We start from the raw sequence: 19,400 nt of genomic DNA, 5'->3' as shown, positions 1-19,400 counted from the left end.
TCCTGTACAGTCTCAATGTACAGTCTAAAAACTTATGAAAATGTTCATCTTTAATGACTAGGAACAATACTGAAAATAGGAAATTTTCAATATTACTTTACAGATCTTAACTAAAAGAATTAGCTATGAATACATGAAACTGAAGGCATCAGACAAGTTTCCAAGAGTTAATTAGCAGGCACACCATGTAACAGAAAAACTGGGAAAAAGGTGACCCACAAAAGCTACCTACTTAGGGTATACACTGTTTCCAAGCGTGTTTCAACATGCCATTGAACTGTTACATACAGAATAACTAGCTGGATCTTTCCTTTAGACTAACAAAAGGAAGTTTTAGGGAACGTTTCCAGAACTCTTTCAGCTAGCTCAGACTCCTCACCTACAGTCAGAGGGTGCACTAGCGTCATCTGTAAAAGGAGAGGTGCAGGCCTTCAAAAATGAAAATCACTTTTATTTTTCACTTTGATACTCATAAGACTACAACTGCTCAACAAGGTAAACATAACAGTTATACAAAACATATGTAATTATTTACAGACTTAACTGTACAAAATAATTTAAAGCTTACAAAAGTTTCATGCAACCTCTGCTGACTGACTGACACAGTCTAGGAAATCTCCTTGAAGAAGCATAGAAGATCTTTGAATTTATTTATTTAATGGATCAAAAAAAGGATGCTGCAAAGCTTCATCAAGAGTAATTCTTTTGGCTGGGTCATATTCCAGCATTCTGCGAACAAGGTCAAACAGACTTTGATGATCTGTGTCTTGGCAATGCATGAATTCCTGAAAAGAAAAAAAGCAGGAGGTATTTTAGAGAGAGCTTTCAGAACTGCAGTCCAGCAGAGCAATAAAAATGCTGCTCCTACCTTCAGAGGCTTACAGCGTCTCCTGACATACCGGCCCGCAGAGCTGTGCTCATCCCAGTCCAACTGGTCATGGTGAAAATAATGTTTCCTGCAGGACAAGGGGAGTAACAGCAAGTTGGTGTCACTGCACACAGCAAGCAGATGCTTTTCCAAGAAGCTTTAAAACACCATTAAGTGCTCCTGCATGTATCTCTGCATCTGGGAGCTAACATTTTTTTTTAGTGTGCATTTACTCACAGAGATCTGCTGGGTTTTTATTACTGCTGCCACAATAATTAGAACACAGTAGCTATTTTTTTTAATTACTTGAACCTATTGCAATTGCTGCTTTCCAAGCTATTTCCTGGTTTTCAAAATGCACTATAATCAACTGGACAGTCGTAACAAACACATACATTATCCAACCCAGAATTATTGGAATTCTACTCTAACATGAGTTACAGAATTATCTACATGAGCTGGCAAGAGGACAGCTTACGTAAGAAAGAAAATGAACCATCAAATCCCAGAACTTTGGACATAGAGGGGTCAGGGAGAACCCTGTGCTGGCTCCTTTTCCTTGCCCTGGAAGTGAGAAACTCCTGCTGCAAGGAGTTATCTTTGAGGAAGTGAAAAAGATCACTGAAGCACATGTCTGAGGGATATGGAGGGGCAGTAAAAGAGAATGACAGCTGTATGAGCAAGCAAGGACCCTCTTCTTCCTCGCAATAAATATTGTGACGACAACATGTTCTTCATTCTGAGAGTTTAAAGAAAAAATTTATGTCTAATACTGTTGTGGTGACCATGCCAAACTTAGCTTTAAAGAGTTAGAAATATCCATACCCAAGTTACAGTTCAAGAGGCTGACAATTCATACCAAAATGAGAAAAGAGGACTACTGTCAAATAATTAAGGTTGCCTATGAATCTCTGTTGATCTGCAAGAACTCACAGCTTACAACGGCAACTTCGCAATTTCCCTTGTAAGAAAAAATATCAGGCAACTTAGCACTTGTACAATGAGCATACCTGGATTTCTTGATCATGTGAGTGGGCAGAGGCCCCAGTATTCTTTCCATCATTGCCAGGTGTTCTTTACTATCATGAGTCTGTGTGGAAAAAGCAATGAAAGCACTTAGCACATTTTTCTCCTCTGAGCCACTTGGTAACAACAAGCTGCAAACTAGTTTTTACCAGAGCACTGTCACAATATCTTTAAACTTTGCCACTTTCAATTATTAAAAACAGATTATGCAATGTAGATTATATAACATTTTCCACAGTGAGGATGACCCTTGAACAAAGGTTCACAAACCAAGTATTGTACAAGTGTTTTCTTTACTCTTAATTCCAGCAGTAACATGACAGTCTTCTTCACTCAAAATGCCAGGAAAGATCATCTTAGATACTCTGAAGGAGATATCCAACGTGTAACATTTTCCTGTATGGATGCTGGTTTTCCAATCTCACCTATATAATCCTTAAAAGCCCATGGGGTTCTGCCTTTTACACAGTTAAGTGCATGTCATTAAAAGATTAAAGTCAGTAGACTGTAACAAACATGTTCTATTTAAGCTTACATACACACCTGAAACACTGTAAATCCCAGGTAATACTCAATCAGAATACAACCAATACTCCACACATCACACGGCTGAGACCATCCCAGTGCTGCAAAAAAGGCAAAGTTTGTTTTACTTCTTAGTATATTCTCAAAATGTGTAACCCACAAAGCACATGTCCATTTCCACACATTTACTGATGCCCAACTCACTCCCCATGCCCTCCTCAAACCCTGCTGCTCGTTTCTGGTTTTAGACTATTTCTTTTACTGTTTACTCTCAGTAATTTTACCCCCACCACCTGAGAGGCAACTGATTACCAGAACCATGGACAACTACTCCATTTTATAAAGTAAAGACATCTGAATGAACTGCAATGAACTTTCGGAAGGTTCAAGAGTTTTTACTGACCTAAAATAACCTCAGGAGCTCTGTAATGTCTTGTAGACACCAATGTGCTGTGATGCTCATCATCAAAAGTCGCACTTCCAAAATCAACAACTTTGATGTCGGTGTTTTTTAAAGTGCGCTCATCTCGTTTCTGCAAGAAACCAAAGTGCTGTTAATACTTTTCAAAAGCATGCTTGGGCAAAAGGCATTATCACATTATCCTCAAAGTACCAGCCAGCATAGAATGTGTAACAAAACACTTCCTCCAAATACTTTAATTCCTGTGCAGCTCAATGCTTCAAGAAAAAAGAGTGGGTAACAAAGTGATTTAATCTCAATACCCAAAACAGCTGAGCAAAGACCATTCACAGTAACAAGAATTCTTTTCCTCTTTTGTTAACCTTAAGTTAACTTCAGTCACTTGTTATTTCCTTTTTTAAGAGAAGTTTCAATGAAGACAGAAGTAGTGCAACTCAAATTGGGTGAAACAAAGAACAAACTTACCATTTTGGCATTGTACTTCACTATGTAATCAGACTCCACAAACAAGATATTTTCAGGCTTCAAATCTGTGTGAGTTAGTTTATTATGGTGTAGAACTACAAGAAAAAAAAGAGAACAGTATTCCATAATTTACACATTAAATTCAAGGAGAAACCAAAACACCCCCATATATTTTAAAGGAGTATTGAAATTTACTTACAGTTTATAGACTGGCAAATCTGATAGGCCATGTTTCTGATGTCATTAATATGAAATGGCAGAAAGCTGTTTTCCTTAATAAAGTCATAAGTACTGAGCCCCAGTAGCTCAAAAACAATACAAACATGGCCATGGTGATCAAACCACTCCAGCATCTGGACACAGCGGCTTAAAAGAGAAATAAAGAAAACAAAAGAAAATCTATTAAATAAATCACCTTCCCCAAATCCTTGGTATGCTGACTACTCAAATTTCATACTTACAAATTGCTGCTTGGATCCATGTTGTTCAAGTGTTCCAACACCTGTATTTCTGAACGGGCTGCCTCCCGGTACCGACCAACATTTTTCACTATTTTAACTGCTACATGCATTCCTCTCCTTGGAAAGAAAGTAAAGCATAGCAAGCTGAATCAATTATTGTTAAATACCCACAACCCCAAAGCAGCTTGATTTTAATAAAAGGAACACAGGAAGATTAAAGGTCATGGAGAATTATGAGTTGGATTAGGGGAATTTGATTTAAGCATGCTGCACTCAACCAGAACAGGTTTTATAAAAAAAAAGTAATCCTGATCTTTCCTTTCTCAAATACTTATAGTACATGCTTTATTAATGACTTCTCAGTGTTATCATCTCATCTGAAGCAGAATGAGTAAAAAATTAACAAAGTTTTCATTTGAACAAAAATGCTACAAATATTTGATGGGTGTTTTTTTTTCCTGCAACTTGCTCAACTTGTGCTGGCTCTTTTCCAGCGTTCTTATGGAATCAGGGGAATTGAGTAATTTCTGAAGTTTGGATTATGAGCAGTTTATGCCTGCCTGCATTCAGACTGTAGGGCTGTTACTTGACCGGAACACAGACACAGCTCCTTCTGTCCCATTCACTCTTAGACAACTTTTGTCTCTGCAGAGCTCTTTCAATTCTAACTTCAGAACACTCTCTGCCCTCACAACATGGCCTCAAACTCCAGAACAGACTTCACTTATGAAATGACAGAACGAACAAACCAAAGGTTGAGAAAAAAGCATGAAAACTACGTCATAAAACTGATGATATAAAACATACATGTAAAATAGTCTGAGTTCTAACAACTGCTAGAACATACAGAATTAATGGAAATACAGTTAAGGTTTCTTCTCCTTCACCAGACATGCCCCTCACATGGAAGCAATAATTTAATTAAAAAAGTACTCCATACTAGGTTACTGTTGAGTCAAAAAAACTTTAAAGGATAATTTTGATTATGAAAACTGAGGATAGCAATTTAGAGCTCAAGCAATTCCAAGCGACTGCTTTCCAGAAACTGCTTCCACTAAGAGCCAGAACTACTCTCTCAGTATGTCACTGTACCACCTTTATAAGTCTCCCAAACTACTTCTGCACTCCTCAGCTGCTCTCACATTCTCCAGTTACAGCAGCAACACTTAATAGAAACAGAAAAATGAAACAAAACAGAGTTCTCAATCATTAAAAAGGGCATTCAGGCTGCAACATTCTCTTAAATAAAATGTCCTCGAGCTTTAATTTCTGATCTAAGTATCTTTTATCATGAGATCCACTGATAAAGATAACCCAACACTTACATATCATGATCTATGCACTCCACTACTTTTCCAAAAGCTCCTTCTCCTAAAGTCGCAACAATTTCATCTAAAAAGAACAAACATAAGTTAGAATTATACAACTACTTAAAGGAGAATGAACATATTAATGTAGATTTTAAAATGTGCCATTACAAAAGCATAATTACTTTAAATTTCAGCATCAGAATGCATTATTTTATTGGACAGGAGTCATGAAAACAGTTAGCCAAAAAAACTATCTCTTGTTCTAATCTCAAGTTCACTTACTTATTGGAACTTTTTGAACACAGTATTTAAATTCTACAGAAAAGAAGATATGCAAAAAAACAAAAAAGCACAAAAAAAAACAGAACAAAAAGAGCAATGAGATTTCTTTAGCCCCCCTCCTCTGACATACTATTCTAAACAGATTTTTTTCTGAAAAGTTTTTTAAAAGTGTTGAAAAATGTTCTATACATCTTGCTCTTAGAACGTCTCCACTTTCACAGATCAGGTGACCCTCCTCATCATCCTCTACACTCCTGGATCTTTTCCTTCGGTGACTCTTCTGGGAACGGCACCAAGATCGTCCAGCCAATCAATATATCAGAGTGAATTCAGGGCAGAATACGCAATTCATTCAGCGGGGAGATATTCAGGCATTCAGTTACACACCAGGCCACGAACAGTTGGCAGGAGCAATTTCAAATTCAGTCCCCAGAAATTCACAGGGCACAGTTTATGTTACAGAAGAAAAACATGGCAAGGAACAGATTTTCAGATAAATACTTAAAGTGATACAAGCAACAGAAAAAAAAAACAACACAATTTTGTCTCTCAAACAGTGGCTTAATTGAAGACAGATTAAGACTGCAACACTGCTACTTCTAATTCTTTGCTAGCAAACTGCAGAAACCAGTATTTATGTACATACCTAAGCATTCAGTCAGGTGAAATGTTTCTATTCCTAAAACATCCACTCATGTAAACAATTTTACTTCCCCCATGTTTAGAGAGGGGAGAAAAATTACTCTGAAGTCCTTAATTTGCAGTATATAATCTAATACAGCCTGCAGTTCTACTGCAGAAAACTGGTATAAAACACCTGGAACTGTAGATGCATCAGTGGGCATCATGGCAATCATGAGAAATTCTGAGAGCACCTTCAAAGAAGGCAAGCAGCAAACTTATCCCATCCCCTAAGACATTAGGTGCCATTAGCTGGGCACAGGGCATATCAAAGCTTTCTGGAATTAGGTGTAAAATTGTTCACATCCATTTACCAGACATGCACATTCATACTTTCAATTCATGTTAAAAAGGCATGTCATCTCAATTATTTTTAGCAATAGGGCGGATAGCATCTCAGAATCTACCTGAAAAAACTGAGTTCACTATGCTGCAAAGCTAAGTGACAACTGTACTTTAAAAAAGGACAGCTGCCTGTCTTCAATTTCAAGGTAACATTTTTCAGATCAACCCCAGTGATTGTGACTACCAACCACCTACATTCCCAGTGTACAGCTAGTACTGATGGTCCCACCCCCCTCCCAACAACGATCCAAGAATCTCAACTAACAACATATTCACATGCTCCACAAACAGACTCAAATAAATACAAATCCTTTTTTAATAATGTATTTCTTAAAAGTACCGTGGATCAGGAATTGCAGCTCTAGCACTCATTTAAGAAGTCTATTACCACTAATTCATGAATAATAAAGTTAAAAATTACTCATACCGAATGCGATTGGTGACTGGAGCAATGATGTCTCTTATGCTTCCTTTTATGACTACTTTTCCTGCTCCGACCAGAGGATTTGCTATAGTGATGATGGTGACTCTTTTCATAGTCTCTGTGATAATGCCTGTGGTCATACACTTCACAGAAGTCATTTCTGTATTCCTCAACATATCTCCGGTCATGATGGTCTCTTTCATTTATGGCTCTATCGTCCAAATAATGACTGAAAATATATTTTAAGTGAATGTTCTCCACTTCAAAAACTTGAGGTTCCAACAAGATAAGTGACCTGAGCTGAGTTACACAGTATCTGTCTTTACAGCATAAATCTTTTTTAATTGACTCCCTCCCCACAAATAGTGGAGCTTTTGATGTTACTTTATTGGGATTTAACAACATTGGCAGTCTCAAATACATGGCAGCCATCCTCATGAACAATGTATGATCTGACCACAGTTTGCATAGTAAGAAACTCAGACTTCAAAAGGAGAAACACTTCCTAAAATATACTGAGCAGCTTCATTACAACCTTAGAAGTCACATGACAAACCACCTTCAATACAGAAATCATCCCTTCTATACTTTCAAAGCTCCAGGTTTAAATAAAACCTGGAGACTCAGAGAAGCAGCACTGTTCTAAGTGCTCTGCAACCAACATTAAAACCTCAGAGGATCTGGAACAAGGATCTTTTGCACAGAAAACAGACCATTAAGAAAGCTGCTGAGAGGCACAGAGTTCCCTGACTGCTGTACGCCTACTCCTTCCAGCATTTTAATAAGCATGGGTATGAGCTTTTAAAAGAATTCCATTGGATCTTTTCAAGGGGAAAAAAAAAACGAAGACAAAACAGAAAATACATCTTTCCAGTGAAAGCAGTGTGGGAGAAAACACAAATCACTTGCAAATTAGTAAGAGAGATTCATACTTACCACTGCATTAAATGATTAAACAAACCTTCTCCTCCTTTTGTTCACATTAAATTAAAAGACATTCTTTTCATTGAAATTTAATACTGATTGTATTCAATATCAATATTTAACTGACATCACTGAGACAAACTAGTAACATTTACTTGTTTTATCCAACAATTTCTATTTAATGGTTCAGGTGCTGTGTTAACAACTACCTATCAGGCTTGTCTTAAGTGAGCCACACCAAAAGGAACTGACAACTCTGGGCATTCAGAAACTCCTACCCTGAAAACACATTTATTTAGACATGGTAAGAAACATTTGCACTACTCAGTTCAGAGTGCTATACCTTTCTGAAACCCGACTGGGTTTATAGTGCTTGCTCTCCTGGCCACTGCTGTGGGACCTCTTCCTGCGCTTGCGGCTGCTGCTGTGCTTCCTCTGATCCCAGCTCCTCCTGTCGTCCCACTCAGGACAATGGGACTGCTTTGAATGCCTCATCTCCCACTGCAAAATACAATAATAATAATAATTATTTAAAAATCAACAAACACCCATGTAGGTACAAGTTAACAATGGTGGTTTGATCAAGCATGACAGAACTAAAAAGGGCCATTTGTCCTCAGCTCCCTCCCCCCATTATTTGGGTTTGGCGAGCAGACCCAGCTCCCTCATCCCAACACTAACGCTGTTATGAAACACAAATCAAGACTAAATAGGCCAACTCATCCTCATTTAATAGCTTCAAACATGTCATTAAAGCCTGTTTGAAATAAACTCTCAAGTGACTAAGCACAATAGTATCCTTAAAAGAGCCTCCTGTTGGAAGAAGCCTTCCTCTCCAAACATCCTCTAACAAGAAAACCTGGATTTAGGTCTTCCTATTGAATTGTAAAGTTACTACAGAAAATCAAGAATGCACAATCAGTCTAAAAACTTCTCTCACTAAGCTATTTACAGAACACCAGGACACAGTCACTTTTAGCATCCATCACTGTGAACTGTGATGGATTAACACAATTTTGGAGCACCTGGAGCCAAGTCACAACTTTTGCACCCTATCAGCATGCAGGACTGCGGGTGTGCTACAGTTCAGCTGATGTGCCAAAGACAAAACCCACCAGCTTCTCTTGCTGGATGTTAGGTGCAGGAATTCTTTGTTCAAACAGGTACATGCACAACTGGAAAAAAAAACAGGCAAAGTAAAACACGGCTGTAGAATTAAAGAATGTAACAAAACCAACTGGTTTTTTTTTTTATTCATCTGCAGCAGGAGTTTTTTGAAAGTAAGAATAACCTTCTATATCTATTCCAGTATAGCCCAAAGAATGAATTAATGTAAGATGATAAAAAGTTTCTGCAGTAAGCAGTGACAGTGAGAACAGTAGTTTAGAGACAGTGACAGCAATCGAGTAGAAAAATCATGCCTGTAAATCATGTGTAAATTGTGCAAATCCGCGTAAATTTACAGAGAACAATGCCTCCATACAAACAGAAGGCATTAAGCTGGAAACTCCTAGAACATGCAAATAACAGGCCTATTCTGAAAAAAACCCGCTTTTTTGATATTTTCAGAAGATCAGTGAGAGACTGGTAATTAAAAAAAAACCTCATAAAACGACAGACATCTGCAACAATGTTTTAAAAATCAAAAACATATTAACAAACTGTACAAAATATGTGCCTTGTACATATTTTGGGTGAGGCATGATTCACAAAAATCTTACTCACTTGTGAGATTTAAAAAAAAACCAAAAAATACTAATGTAGCAAATGACTAACAAAACCACCTGAAAAATTTAAACCGACTTGGTGTTTCATTCACGTGCTTTAATTTCCTCTCTTCTTACACAGCTCCAAAGCTATTTTCCTGTATTTTCATCTTACATAACTCAGGTTCTGAAGCACACTCAGGTTTCAGTTACTCTTGAGGTGCAGAGCTCTGAACACATATACTCAGTTACAGGTGAACTGAAAATTCTACTTTTGGTTGCTTGAGAATTTTTTTTCCCCTACTTGGAGGAAGGCAGGCTGCACTAAAGCTCTGTAATTAACTATCTAAATAAAATCACCATTAAATCGTCCTGCAGAGCAGGGCTTGGGGGCAGGGATGGATATTTGACATAGGAAGCTGGAGAAAATGCTTGAAGACTAACTGCTGCTTAACTACAATCAAATGCACATAGCTTTAGTGAAATTAAAACAAAAATTACAAATTTTGTCCCTAAAGGAGCCAAGTAAATTTAAATGAGGAGGAAATTGCCAGAATCGGTCTGAATCCATTTTACGCTAGAAGCCACCTTAAAATTTTCTAACTACGGTGCTCTATCTGATTTTATGCGCCGAAGAACTTCACTTATGTAATACTGACAGCTGCCACGAACATATGCATTCCTGTAGCATGTGGAACTAATCCATATCGCAGGCAGTTTTCACTCCCACATTTTGCCATACGGCTGCTCAGGCAGGAGCCATTCCCCTTTTGAACAGACCCAGGCACATGAGGGCTACGAAAGCCCCGCCGTAAGGTAAGCTGCCTACACAGCACTTTCCAAATGCCTCTCCTCAAAATCTTGGCAGGCGGAGGAGGTCAAAGACTTAATTCCTTCGGGATGGCCAAAGTCCGATAGTGCAGATCCTGGAGGGGACACCCGCCACCCCGAGCCAGGGCACCGAGCCCGTTTCCAGGCCGCCTTCCCCCGGAGGTGCCCGGGGCCGGCGGGGGAGGAAGGGCCGGGCCCCGCCGCCACCTGGGCGGGCGCCAGGCACGGCCGGGCCGGGAGAGCCCAGCTCCGCCCGCCCAGCTCTCCGCAGAGACCCCGGCAGAGCTGCTGTGCCGAGAATCCTCCTCCCCCCTCAACCCTCCTGAAGCAGCGTCTGATGCGCCCCGCGCCGCGGAGACAACGCAAGCAGCTCTCCCACCCCACCCCCCACCCTGCCTCCCCTCCGTTTTCCCCGCTGCTTCGCCCTCCCCCTGGAAACAGAAAGGACAGAGGAAAAAAGCGAAGGTGAAAAGAGAACGAAGAAGGGCGGCCCTCACCACTTACAACTGGAACAGAATGCGAGCGAGCTCCGTGTCCGCCCTGCGCGCACAGACAAAATGGCGGCTGCGAACGCGGAGAGGCAGCTTCCCCCTTCTCCCTCGTTCTCGCGGCGTCTGTGCGCTCTGACGTCAGACGCACGGCGTAAGGGCTGGCAGGGCGGGAGACCGAGGAGCGGCTCCGCCCCCGCGCCCCGCCCCTGAGGCGGTGCCGCCGCCATGGCGGCAGCTCTGAGGCGAGTCGGGCGGGTCCTGTGCCACCCCATCCCGCCCGCTGGGCATCTTTGCCCAAATCTTTCTAAGCCATCCTCATGGAGGAGTTCAAACATGGAAGGCGAGTTCACAGGCAACTCCAGATCTCCTCTCCTCATCAAACGCGTGTAGTAGTGCAGAAATCACCAATTAGCCCCAACCGCCAATTAATTCCTTCTAATGAACTCGCCAAACGCAGCGTTTAAGCAGTTTGGTGATCCCGCAGTTAGGCCTGGGTTCATGCTCACAGTCCTCTGTGCGAGGCGTTTGTGTGTAAAAGCAATAAAAACGCAATAAAATATTTTATGTGCTGGAGCCTGCAGGCCGGCAGTGTCCCCTCGGCCGTGACTCAGTGTGGGATGTGGGATGGCGGATCAGGGCCAACCCCGCGTCCCGGGCCTGAGGGAGCGCGGGGTTAGCGCTGGACTGCTCCGGGAAACTCGGCATCACCAGCCCCTCCTGCCCTCATCCTGCGGAACTCAATAAATCCAAAGAGATTGTTGCAAAGTAAAGAAAAGCATACCCCAAAATAGGGAAAATCGAACTGAAAGGCAAGCTTCAGATTTAGGAGCTCACCATGGGGGAAAGTAGCAATTTTGAGGTGAACTGAAAATTCTACTCATGGTTGCTTGGGATTTTTTTCGTTCCCTACTTGGAGGAAAATAGCAGTCTGGGGAAAATAGCAATCTCTGATGGTTAATGGGTAAATTGAAAAATTCCTGGACTTATAGGCACCTCCCCAGAATAATTTTAGCAAGTGTTACCTCTACTACAGTAAGGTTTTGCAGCTAAAGCAAAATCCAGAATAGCTAAGGTATAATGTACTTATAATTTAATGAGTGCCATTGTCCTTTTAAAGTTAGTCCCAAATAACATTAGTAAATTGTTCTAAAATAAGAGCATTTGTGATTTTAAAATTGTCATTTAAATTCATTTGCCAATAAGAGTAAGATGACCATTTAAACCTGGTTTGCACTAGAGTGGAAATTCTGTTCCTCTTCTTGGATATTTTTCTTGTTTCTTTCTTTTTTTTTAAGATGAGAAACTAAGATACAGAGCATTGACACCTGTTTGTTGCCCTCTGTATTTTTAAAAATCTTTTAACCTCGTAATTCATGTTGTATACCAAATCTGTTATTGCCAAGTATGCCTTTGGTGCCATTGCTTCACTGTTTCTCATTTAGCACCTAAATGATTGGTTATTATTTATAAAAAACTAGTAATATCTGCCAAGCATTAAGAGTTTTCCCACCATCCACTGATACTGAGGAATTCTCTCAGACTGCAAGCAGCAGAAAAAAGATAGAAGCATGAAATTAAATTTACAGAGAGTGAACATCCACCTGTGAAGAGGCAGAAATATCCATGTACCTGATATTAACCAACTGTACCACATAATTACAATTTTTCTCTAATTCCTTAATCCAAGAGGTGTGTCTAGGAAGAGCATCTGGATTTTATGGAAAGTTTCTTGCTGGAAGGCTGATGACAAACCAGTGGCTGGTATTCTTGGCAGGGAGAGAAGATGGGATGTGACAGGATCTGCCTTTCTTGCCTTGCTGCCTCTTCTAAGTTTTTACTGGGTTTTACTTTGCTAATTTCCTCTCCCCTTATAAATGAATGACAGGGCCTCTAACACAGTATAGCAGTTCAGGGACAATTTTGGGAAATCACATTTAGTGGGAAAAAGGAAATTAATGCAGAAGAGACTCTCAGAACTGACTACCTTTGGAAGTAGGAAAATTTTGGTTCTAGGATATTTTGGTTCTCTCCTGTTAGGAATAAGGACCTTCAGCTGGGAATAGAAAAGGTAGAAATAATTATTGTGCATTGTGAAAACAGAATGAATGGGAGCTGTAAAAATTTACTGGTTTCAGTCAGAGGCTTTCAGCTGACAGTTGAAAGAAGGATAAACCTATCAGAAGTGAATAATTGGACCTTTTTGAAGAAGAAAAGCAGTGTATAAACGTTAAACCACCTTCATATCAGATATACATAAAGAAATTTCCCTCTGAAGTAAAAGCCTTACAATGGATTTATAGAATGTAGCCTCTCTAGACAGATTGCAAAGCAGTTTCAGCTCCTGCTCTGTGTGCTGAACAAAGCACTTTCAAAACCACCTCTGCAGACATTCAAAAGAAAAGCAGGATTGGAAGAAGTTAATTTTCCTTCCTGTTCAGGAGGTGGCAGTGGAGACACAGCACTGGAGGAATGTCAGCTGGAGTTTAGATGGTGTCTCAGAGAAGGATGAAGTCAGGAGAAATTTGCTGCCTATGGCCAGGCTAGGTAGGTAGCAGCAAAGTGACAGTCCCTCTAGAAATGGCCATTTTTAAGTCAGGGATGAAGTGAAGAACAATGAAGAATCAAACTAGAGAAATTCAGTCTTTACAAAACTCAGGAAATTCATTTGAGTGCAGTTACAGCCCCTTGTGCTGTCAGCCCTTATTGTATTTACTTTTGTTTATGTGAGAGATATCCTTCTTTAATTAGACTTGCAATGCCAAATGTGTGCACAGCTTGTGGAGTGAGCAGCACACAATGCAGCTATGTTTTAGATTGCTCTGTACAGCACAGTACATTACAATTCAGTGTTACTGTGCTGCTGGGACACATTTGTGAGTGTATGAAAAGATACATTCAAACCATTTCCTTCAAAATGCAATTTTGTAAGGTTCCTCTTTCAAATGTCTTGCCGCAGGAGGTGATCCATCCTCACAGCAGCTCTTCAGGAGATATACATCTTATTGAGTTTTCTCATTGTTTGGATACAAAATTTAAAGCAAGGGTTGTCTGCCTTCCCCAAAGCCTCAGAAAAACTCAGAGGCAGAGCCAAAAATTCCTGACTTTCAGTACTTCCAGTACTGTGCTTGCTTTCTTTTAATTACAGATGTATTGGTTTTGTTTTTCCTCCCTCTGGTGTCAGAGGGTGGCTGATTAGTATTTGTGCTTTGTCTTTAGTTGTTTATGGATTTCTGCAGTTCCATGGTTTGTTTTTTACACTGACAGAGATTTTCTTAGGTTCCCCCGACTGTGTGGGAGTAGCTGTGTCTTTGCTTGGGAGCTCAGGGACAGAGTTATGACAATACTGTCTCTTTATAAGGGACTGAACTGAATGGGGATAGAAAAACCACCACAAGAATTTCGAAGATACATCAGGCAAAAATATATTATTCATTTCACAAATCACTGTAACTACTGATCAAGGAAGCCAATGTTCCAGATTGTTGTGGCATATGTAAATTCAAAGAGATAATAGGAGCTTGGATGTGTGGATCAGCAGAAAGGCAAAGTGAGAACCCACTGACAGTTGCATTTCCATTCCATGAGAGTTTATTTTTATAGAGAATAATTTTAAAATAGATTTTTTTTTTAGATTACTCAATAGAATAGAAAAAATGCAAATATACTAAGCCAGGTAAAAAAAGGAACAAGGTATGGTTATGGCTTAGGGACACATTTTCCCTCTTTAGGAGTTATTAGAATTTTTCTTAGAAAGGCAGTGACCCAGAAACTTTGTGTAAGCCTGGGCACTTGTGTTCATTCCCTGGAGGGGAGAAGGCGTGGCCAGGTAATACCTGAGCTGTGGCCAGTGGCAGACTGGAACGGGCTGTGCTGCCCTGAGCGTGTCCTGAGCTGAGGACAATGGGGACACCGAGCCCTGGCAGCTCACTCAGTGCAGGGAGGGTTCCCTGCAGCGGGCAGGCTGGGATTCACTGAGCAGGGAGGGTTCCCTGCCCTGGGCAGGCTGGGATTCACTGAGCAGGGAGGGTTCCCTGCCCTGGGCAGGCTGGGATTCACTGAGCAGGGAGGGTTCCCTCCAGAGGGCAGGGTTTGTTTCACTTTGGTGACACAGGGACCAGCTGGGCTTACCTTGGGCTGAGCTGAGCTGATCACTCCCTTTAACTGAAAAGCTCCCAGGGGTGGTTGAAACTGCACTTCTCTCACTCTCTGTGGCACAGCTGGGCCTCCTGAGGATTGAAATGTTTTAGCCTAATAGAGAATTGGGGGCTTCACATAGGGAAGCCACAGTTTACAGGAAATTCAGCCAGATGACTCAACAGTTCCTTTTGGCAGGAGGAGCTCTGGCACTGTAAGAACACTGCTGAGGAAGGAGGTTGCACATCCACTTCTGCAGGCTTTGGAGCCCGTGCCACCACTCACATCCAGCCATTCTCCCTTGGTGACAGCAGGCAGGACCAGCTGTGCTGAACAGCAGTTACTCACAGAACCATCATGGTGCAGGTGCCAAATGTGACATCAAGGGAACTCCACCACTTCTGTCTACTCAAGTTTCACCACTAAGCCTCTTTCTTCTTTATTTAAAAGAATTTTAAGCAATGTAGAGCAAGATGTCTCTTGCTCTACATTGTTACTGAAATGGGCCCCTCATTTCAGTAGCAACTCTCAGTTTATTATTTGTATTACCATCAGCAAAACAAATATTAAAAGAATACATTTAAACATTAGTTGTACCACAGAGTTTTATAGAAACAAACTAAAAATACTCAGACCCAGTCTCAGCTTTTTCCTCCTATTATTATGAAGTTTCCATTCTACAATTCCTGTTTGGGAAAATACTTTGTTATGGGAACTGTGAATCTGTCTCCTTTCCTTGCAGTGCACATGCTTGAACTGCATGTGTGAGGATAGAGAGAGAAGCAGTAAAGTGGAAATGAGAAAGAGCAGAAACTACAGGTTTCTTCCTACACACATATTCATTAATTGTTGTGAAGAGTCAGGGACATCTCCTTCAAAGCAATGTGAGTTTCTTCACAGCCTATCCTGTAGAAATCCTTACTGTGTATAAAACCAAAGAAAAAATCCACGCAGACAAACCTTTTTTTTAATTATTATTCTTATTTGACACTCACATTACAAAATTTAGAAACCATAGACAGTTCAGGCAAACTGTTAAAACACAGTATAAATTAGGGGGGGTTTAATATATAAATTCTATACATAGGTAAGTTAGCTGGAACATGACTGACAAAAGGATTTCATAACAATCTTACCATAACTGTATAAAAAGGCATGGGAGTAGGATGGGCACTATCATCATGAATGCAGGTTAAGACATTTTCCACAACAGCTATAAAGCGTAACAATGACCATGCTATTCTCGCAGTGTTTATGTGGGCTACAGGATGCAGATTACCAATAACATTTTGCAAGATCTATGTACAGTCACAAAATCATAACAGCCACTTTCAAGTAACTTTACTGTTTCCTGCCTGTGCAATTAATAAAGTGTTGGTATTCTGGGAATTTCTAACAAAGCTACATGGTTTGAGTATTATTGATGGGTTAAAAGTTGGACTCGGTGATCTTAAAAGTCCTTTCCTTTAAGGAAAATTAGAACCTAAATGATTCTAATTTTGTGATTCTATGGTAGAGAGATTTCAATTTGACCTGAAAATGCTGATCACAACATGAATTTTAATTTAATGAAAAAGATACACGAAAAGCACAGTTCCTCATTGCTATCACTCACATGATTAATACATACCACTCTTTTAAGTCAAATTTATTTCTTAGCTTGATTATTTTTAAAACCTAAAGTGATAATTTAGTTCCCATTTATCTAAGCACAGCTGTAAAAAGGATTAACACCAGAAGAAATGTAAAACTAAAATTTCGATATCTTTTTGGGTAATTTTTTGAAAGGACATGCTTCCCAGGTAGCTCTGGGCCTGTCCTGCAACCTTTGAATTTCTCAGTCTGAAAATAAAGATAGTTCTGATTACCCATTTTTACTCTGTGCTTTTAGGTCCATGACTAAATAGTATAATTCTAATAGTTTTAAAATACTATGTTCTTGGAGTTTAGTTTAAATAGTTGATAGTCACTCTTAAAATCCGATCTTTCACCTTTATAAGCTGATGAATGCTAAGAGTTCTGGAAGCCAGAGGATAATTTGTTTTCCATCTATGTTGTGTACTAGTAATGACGTTTTTACAGACAAACCCCCAAGGGAAGTACTTGTACCTTTGTAAGAATCAGACTTTTGAAGCACTTGAATTTATAGCTCTGCATGGGCATCTTTCACTAAGTTTTAATAATTTGGACAATTATATTGGAACAATTCCTTCTGGTTCAAGGCAAGGACAGACAGTAAGTGATAACCCAGCTTGGGCTGCTAAAGAAACACAGATGATGTCATCAGCCTAAACTACAGCCCCCATTTTCTCTATTCTGTTTGCCCACAGACCAATCATCAAAAACCCATCATATATTCATTTCAAAAAGACTGGAATTTTAGAAGCATAATTCAATAATGAAAGTGGTGATATAGTACTGACCAGTAATAGCTCACTGAGGAAGTTATGTTGCTCTGAAAGGTAGCTATGTAATTTTCTGTTCAAAATTCCATCAGATGGAGCTTTGCACCTTTTAGAAGGAAGGTTCCTTTACAAATATTTAACTTACAGGACTCCTGAGCTCTGAACTCCTAAGTCTTCTGCATTCTAGGAGGCCTGGGAACATTGCTACACTGCAATATTAATCTGGGTTGGCAGTTTTAAGGCCATGGGGATGAAAAGAGAGAAGGACTCTTATTCTGTTATGACAGATCTGGAGTATGAATACAGAGCCTTTGTATGGCAGAGAGCTTGAAAAATGTTCCTTTGGCATTTTGCAAGAGCTGTTTATGGAGCAAAATACCACTTCTGTGGAGGGAAAGGCATCAAGGGAAGAGTGAGCAGTCTGAATTTACAGCACTCCAGCGTGTGCTGGTCATGGAGCAGGGCAGGGAGCTCGGCACAGTGACTCTTTCTCAGCTTCTTTCCGCAGCTGAGGCTGCTGCCTGACTTTCAGTGTCTTGCACCCGTGCAGAGTGTATGAAATACCAGCCGTACAAGCTATCTGCTCCCTAGCTATGCAGGCATAATGTAACAATGCAGGATGTGATGCCTTGTACGGGCATTAGCTTTAGTGTACTTAGTATTTTTTGCCTGTCTGAAAATGTGCAGAAAGAATTGTAAAAGAAATTAATACAAACCAGATTAAACTTCAGATCTGTTCCATCTAACAAGGTAACTGGTTCAGCTGTTCCACAGAGCAGGGGACAGTGGTTTCAGGGGAAGGGACACACTCTAGCCAATATTAAACCAAAATTATTGGTAACATTTTCTGCACCAGTATTTCCCTATTCTCTCCTGCCTTCACCTGCCTAGCTGCCATTGGTATTAATAGAAGATATTTAGTTCCACTTTGCCACCATGCAGTGAAATATGAAAGTTAATAACCATCAAAGTATTTATCATAATTTTAAAAATAGTTATTTTCTTAGATCTTAAAATCTCTGTCAACTAAGTAACAAATTCTTCACTGTTTTAAGTCCACTACAGAAAACTTCTTTTAGTTCAAAGAATTTTCTTGTAATCATTCTCTTGGGTGGGTAAGGAAGGCTTTGCCTCAGGTGAACTTCCAAGAACTTTCTCTCCTTCAAAAGGGCTGTGTCCCAGAAAAGCAGAGTGCAGGCTCAGCTGTGAATGTGCACTGACCTTTGAGATCATCCCTTGGTTGTGCCCGTGCTGCCATGCCAGAGCTGGGTGCCCACACTTCAGGAATGCCCTGCACCACCTACAGAGGGAATTCCACTCCACAGGTGGTGTTACAAAGGACAAAAGAAAGGACAGCTTTGGCCCACAGCTGAGTCTGAGCAGTAACAAAGGGGCTCTTCCTTGTTTCCTTGTCACTCCCTAACCCCATTCTGCAACTACAACAATGGAGATAATCAGTTCACAATCAAAGAGGGTTTAATTTCCAGTGAGAGAGTAATTTGAGACATTATGGCTAATTTCTACCAGTATAAAAAGAGAAAAAGGTTCTTAAAGCCAGAAAGTAAAATTTTGCACTCAGACATGAATTAATTCATTGGATCAGATTTAGTCCTTGAATTTGCTGTTGAAAGTTCAACAATGTCAAAGAAAACTTTTTCTAAGGCTGGACTTTCACCCTATTAAGTGCATCTCCCATCTGAGAGTTGCACCTGGCACAGAGACTACACCAGCTGGCAGTACAGTTTAATACCTATGAATGACTAAACACTGTACTCCAGTTAATAATTGCAGGACTGCTCCAAAGCCCATCAAAATTAATTGGAGTTTTTCCTCTGGCACATTGCTGTGCTTGGAATCAGTCTCATTCCATGGAACACAGTCATTGCCAGGCCAGAGACTGTTAACTCTGTAACATTTTTACACTGATATGCATAACTATTTTTTCTACTAACATTTCTTTTCAGTTGATAATTCCAATTACATATTCAGTGATCTGAGCTCTGTTCTAAACTGGATTTAAAGTCATGTGCAAACCAGTGCTCATGTGCTTAAAAAAAGGTGCATTATACTATTGCAATAAAACATGATGAAATAGCCAAGA

At 40.2% G+C, this 19,400-nt stretch overlaps 1 protein-coding gene across 2 annotated transcripts; it reads right to left on the bottom strand.

Annotated features, from left to right (window-relative positions):
• Nucleotides 1–430: 430 nt before the first annotated feature.
• CLK4 (CDC like kinase 4) lies at nt 431–10,883 on the bottom strand. Of its 2 annotated transcripts, none has more exons than XM_054287944.1 (14): nt 10,767–10,883; nt 8,848–8,907; nt 8,076–8,233; nt 6,812–7,037; nt 5,548–5,638; nt 5,092–5,158; nt 3,767–3,883; nt 3,505–3,671; nt 3,306–3,400; nt 2,823–2,952; nt 2,438–2,520; nt 1,879–1,958; nt 869–956; nt 431–785 (listed from the first exon to the last, which is right to left on the bottom strand). In XM_054287944.1, exons 2-14 carry the CDS (start codon nt 8,899–8,901, stop codon nt 648–650), a joined length of 1,494 nt encoding a protein of 497 aa, XP_054143919.1. In that variant the 5' UTR covers nt 8,902–8,907; nt 10,767–10,883; the 3' UTR covers nt 431–647. The 2 variants fall into 2 exon arrangements, with proteins under 2 accessions (XP_054143919.1, XP_054143920.1); XM_054287945.1 differs by having other exon boundaries at nt 10,774–10,883.
• Nucleotides 10,884–19,400: the final 8,517 nt, after the last annotated feature.

This window comes from Melozone crissalis, unplaced genomic scaffold (genome assembly GCF_028551555.1).
Source record: "Melozone crissalis strain CALT ecotype California unplaced genomic scaffold, PUWL_Pcris_2 ptg000061l_1, whole genome shotgun sequence".
Classification (NCBI taxonomy): domain Eukaryota; kingdom Metazoa; phylum Chordata; class Aves; order Passeriformes; family Passerellidae; genus Melozone; species Melozone crissalis.
Note: the sequence above shows the minus strand (reverse complement) of the source record. Positions and strands in the feature narration are given on the sequence as shown.

Coding starts and splice junctions, on each gene's coding strand:
- CLK4 (XM_054287944.1), bottom strand. CDS start 8,901: ATGTACCTGTTTGAACAAAGAATTCCTGCACCTAACATCCAGCAAGAG. Junction 7,038..8,075: donor CCCAGTCGGGTTTCAGAAAG/GTATAGCACTCT, acceptor ATATATTTTCAG/TCATTATTTGGACGATAGAG. Junction 2,953..3,305: donor TGAAGTACAATGCCAAAATG/GTAAGTTTGTTC, acceptor GGTTTCTTGCAG/AAACGAGATGAGCGCACTTT.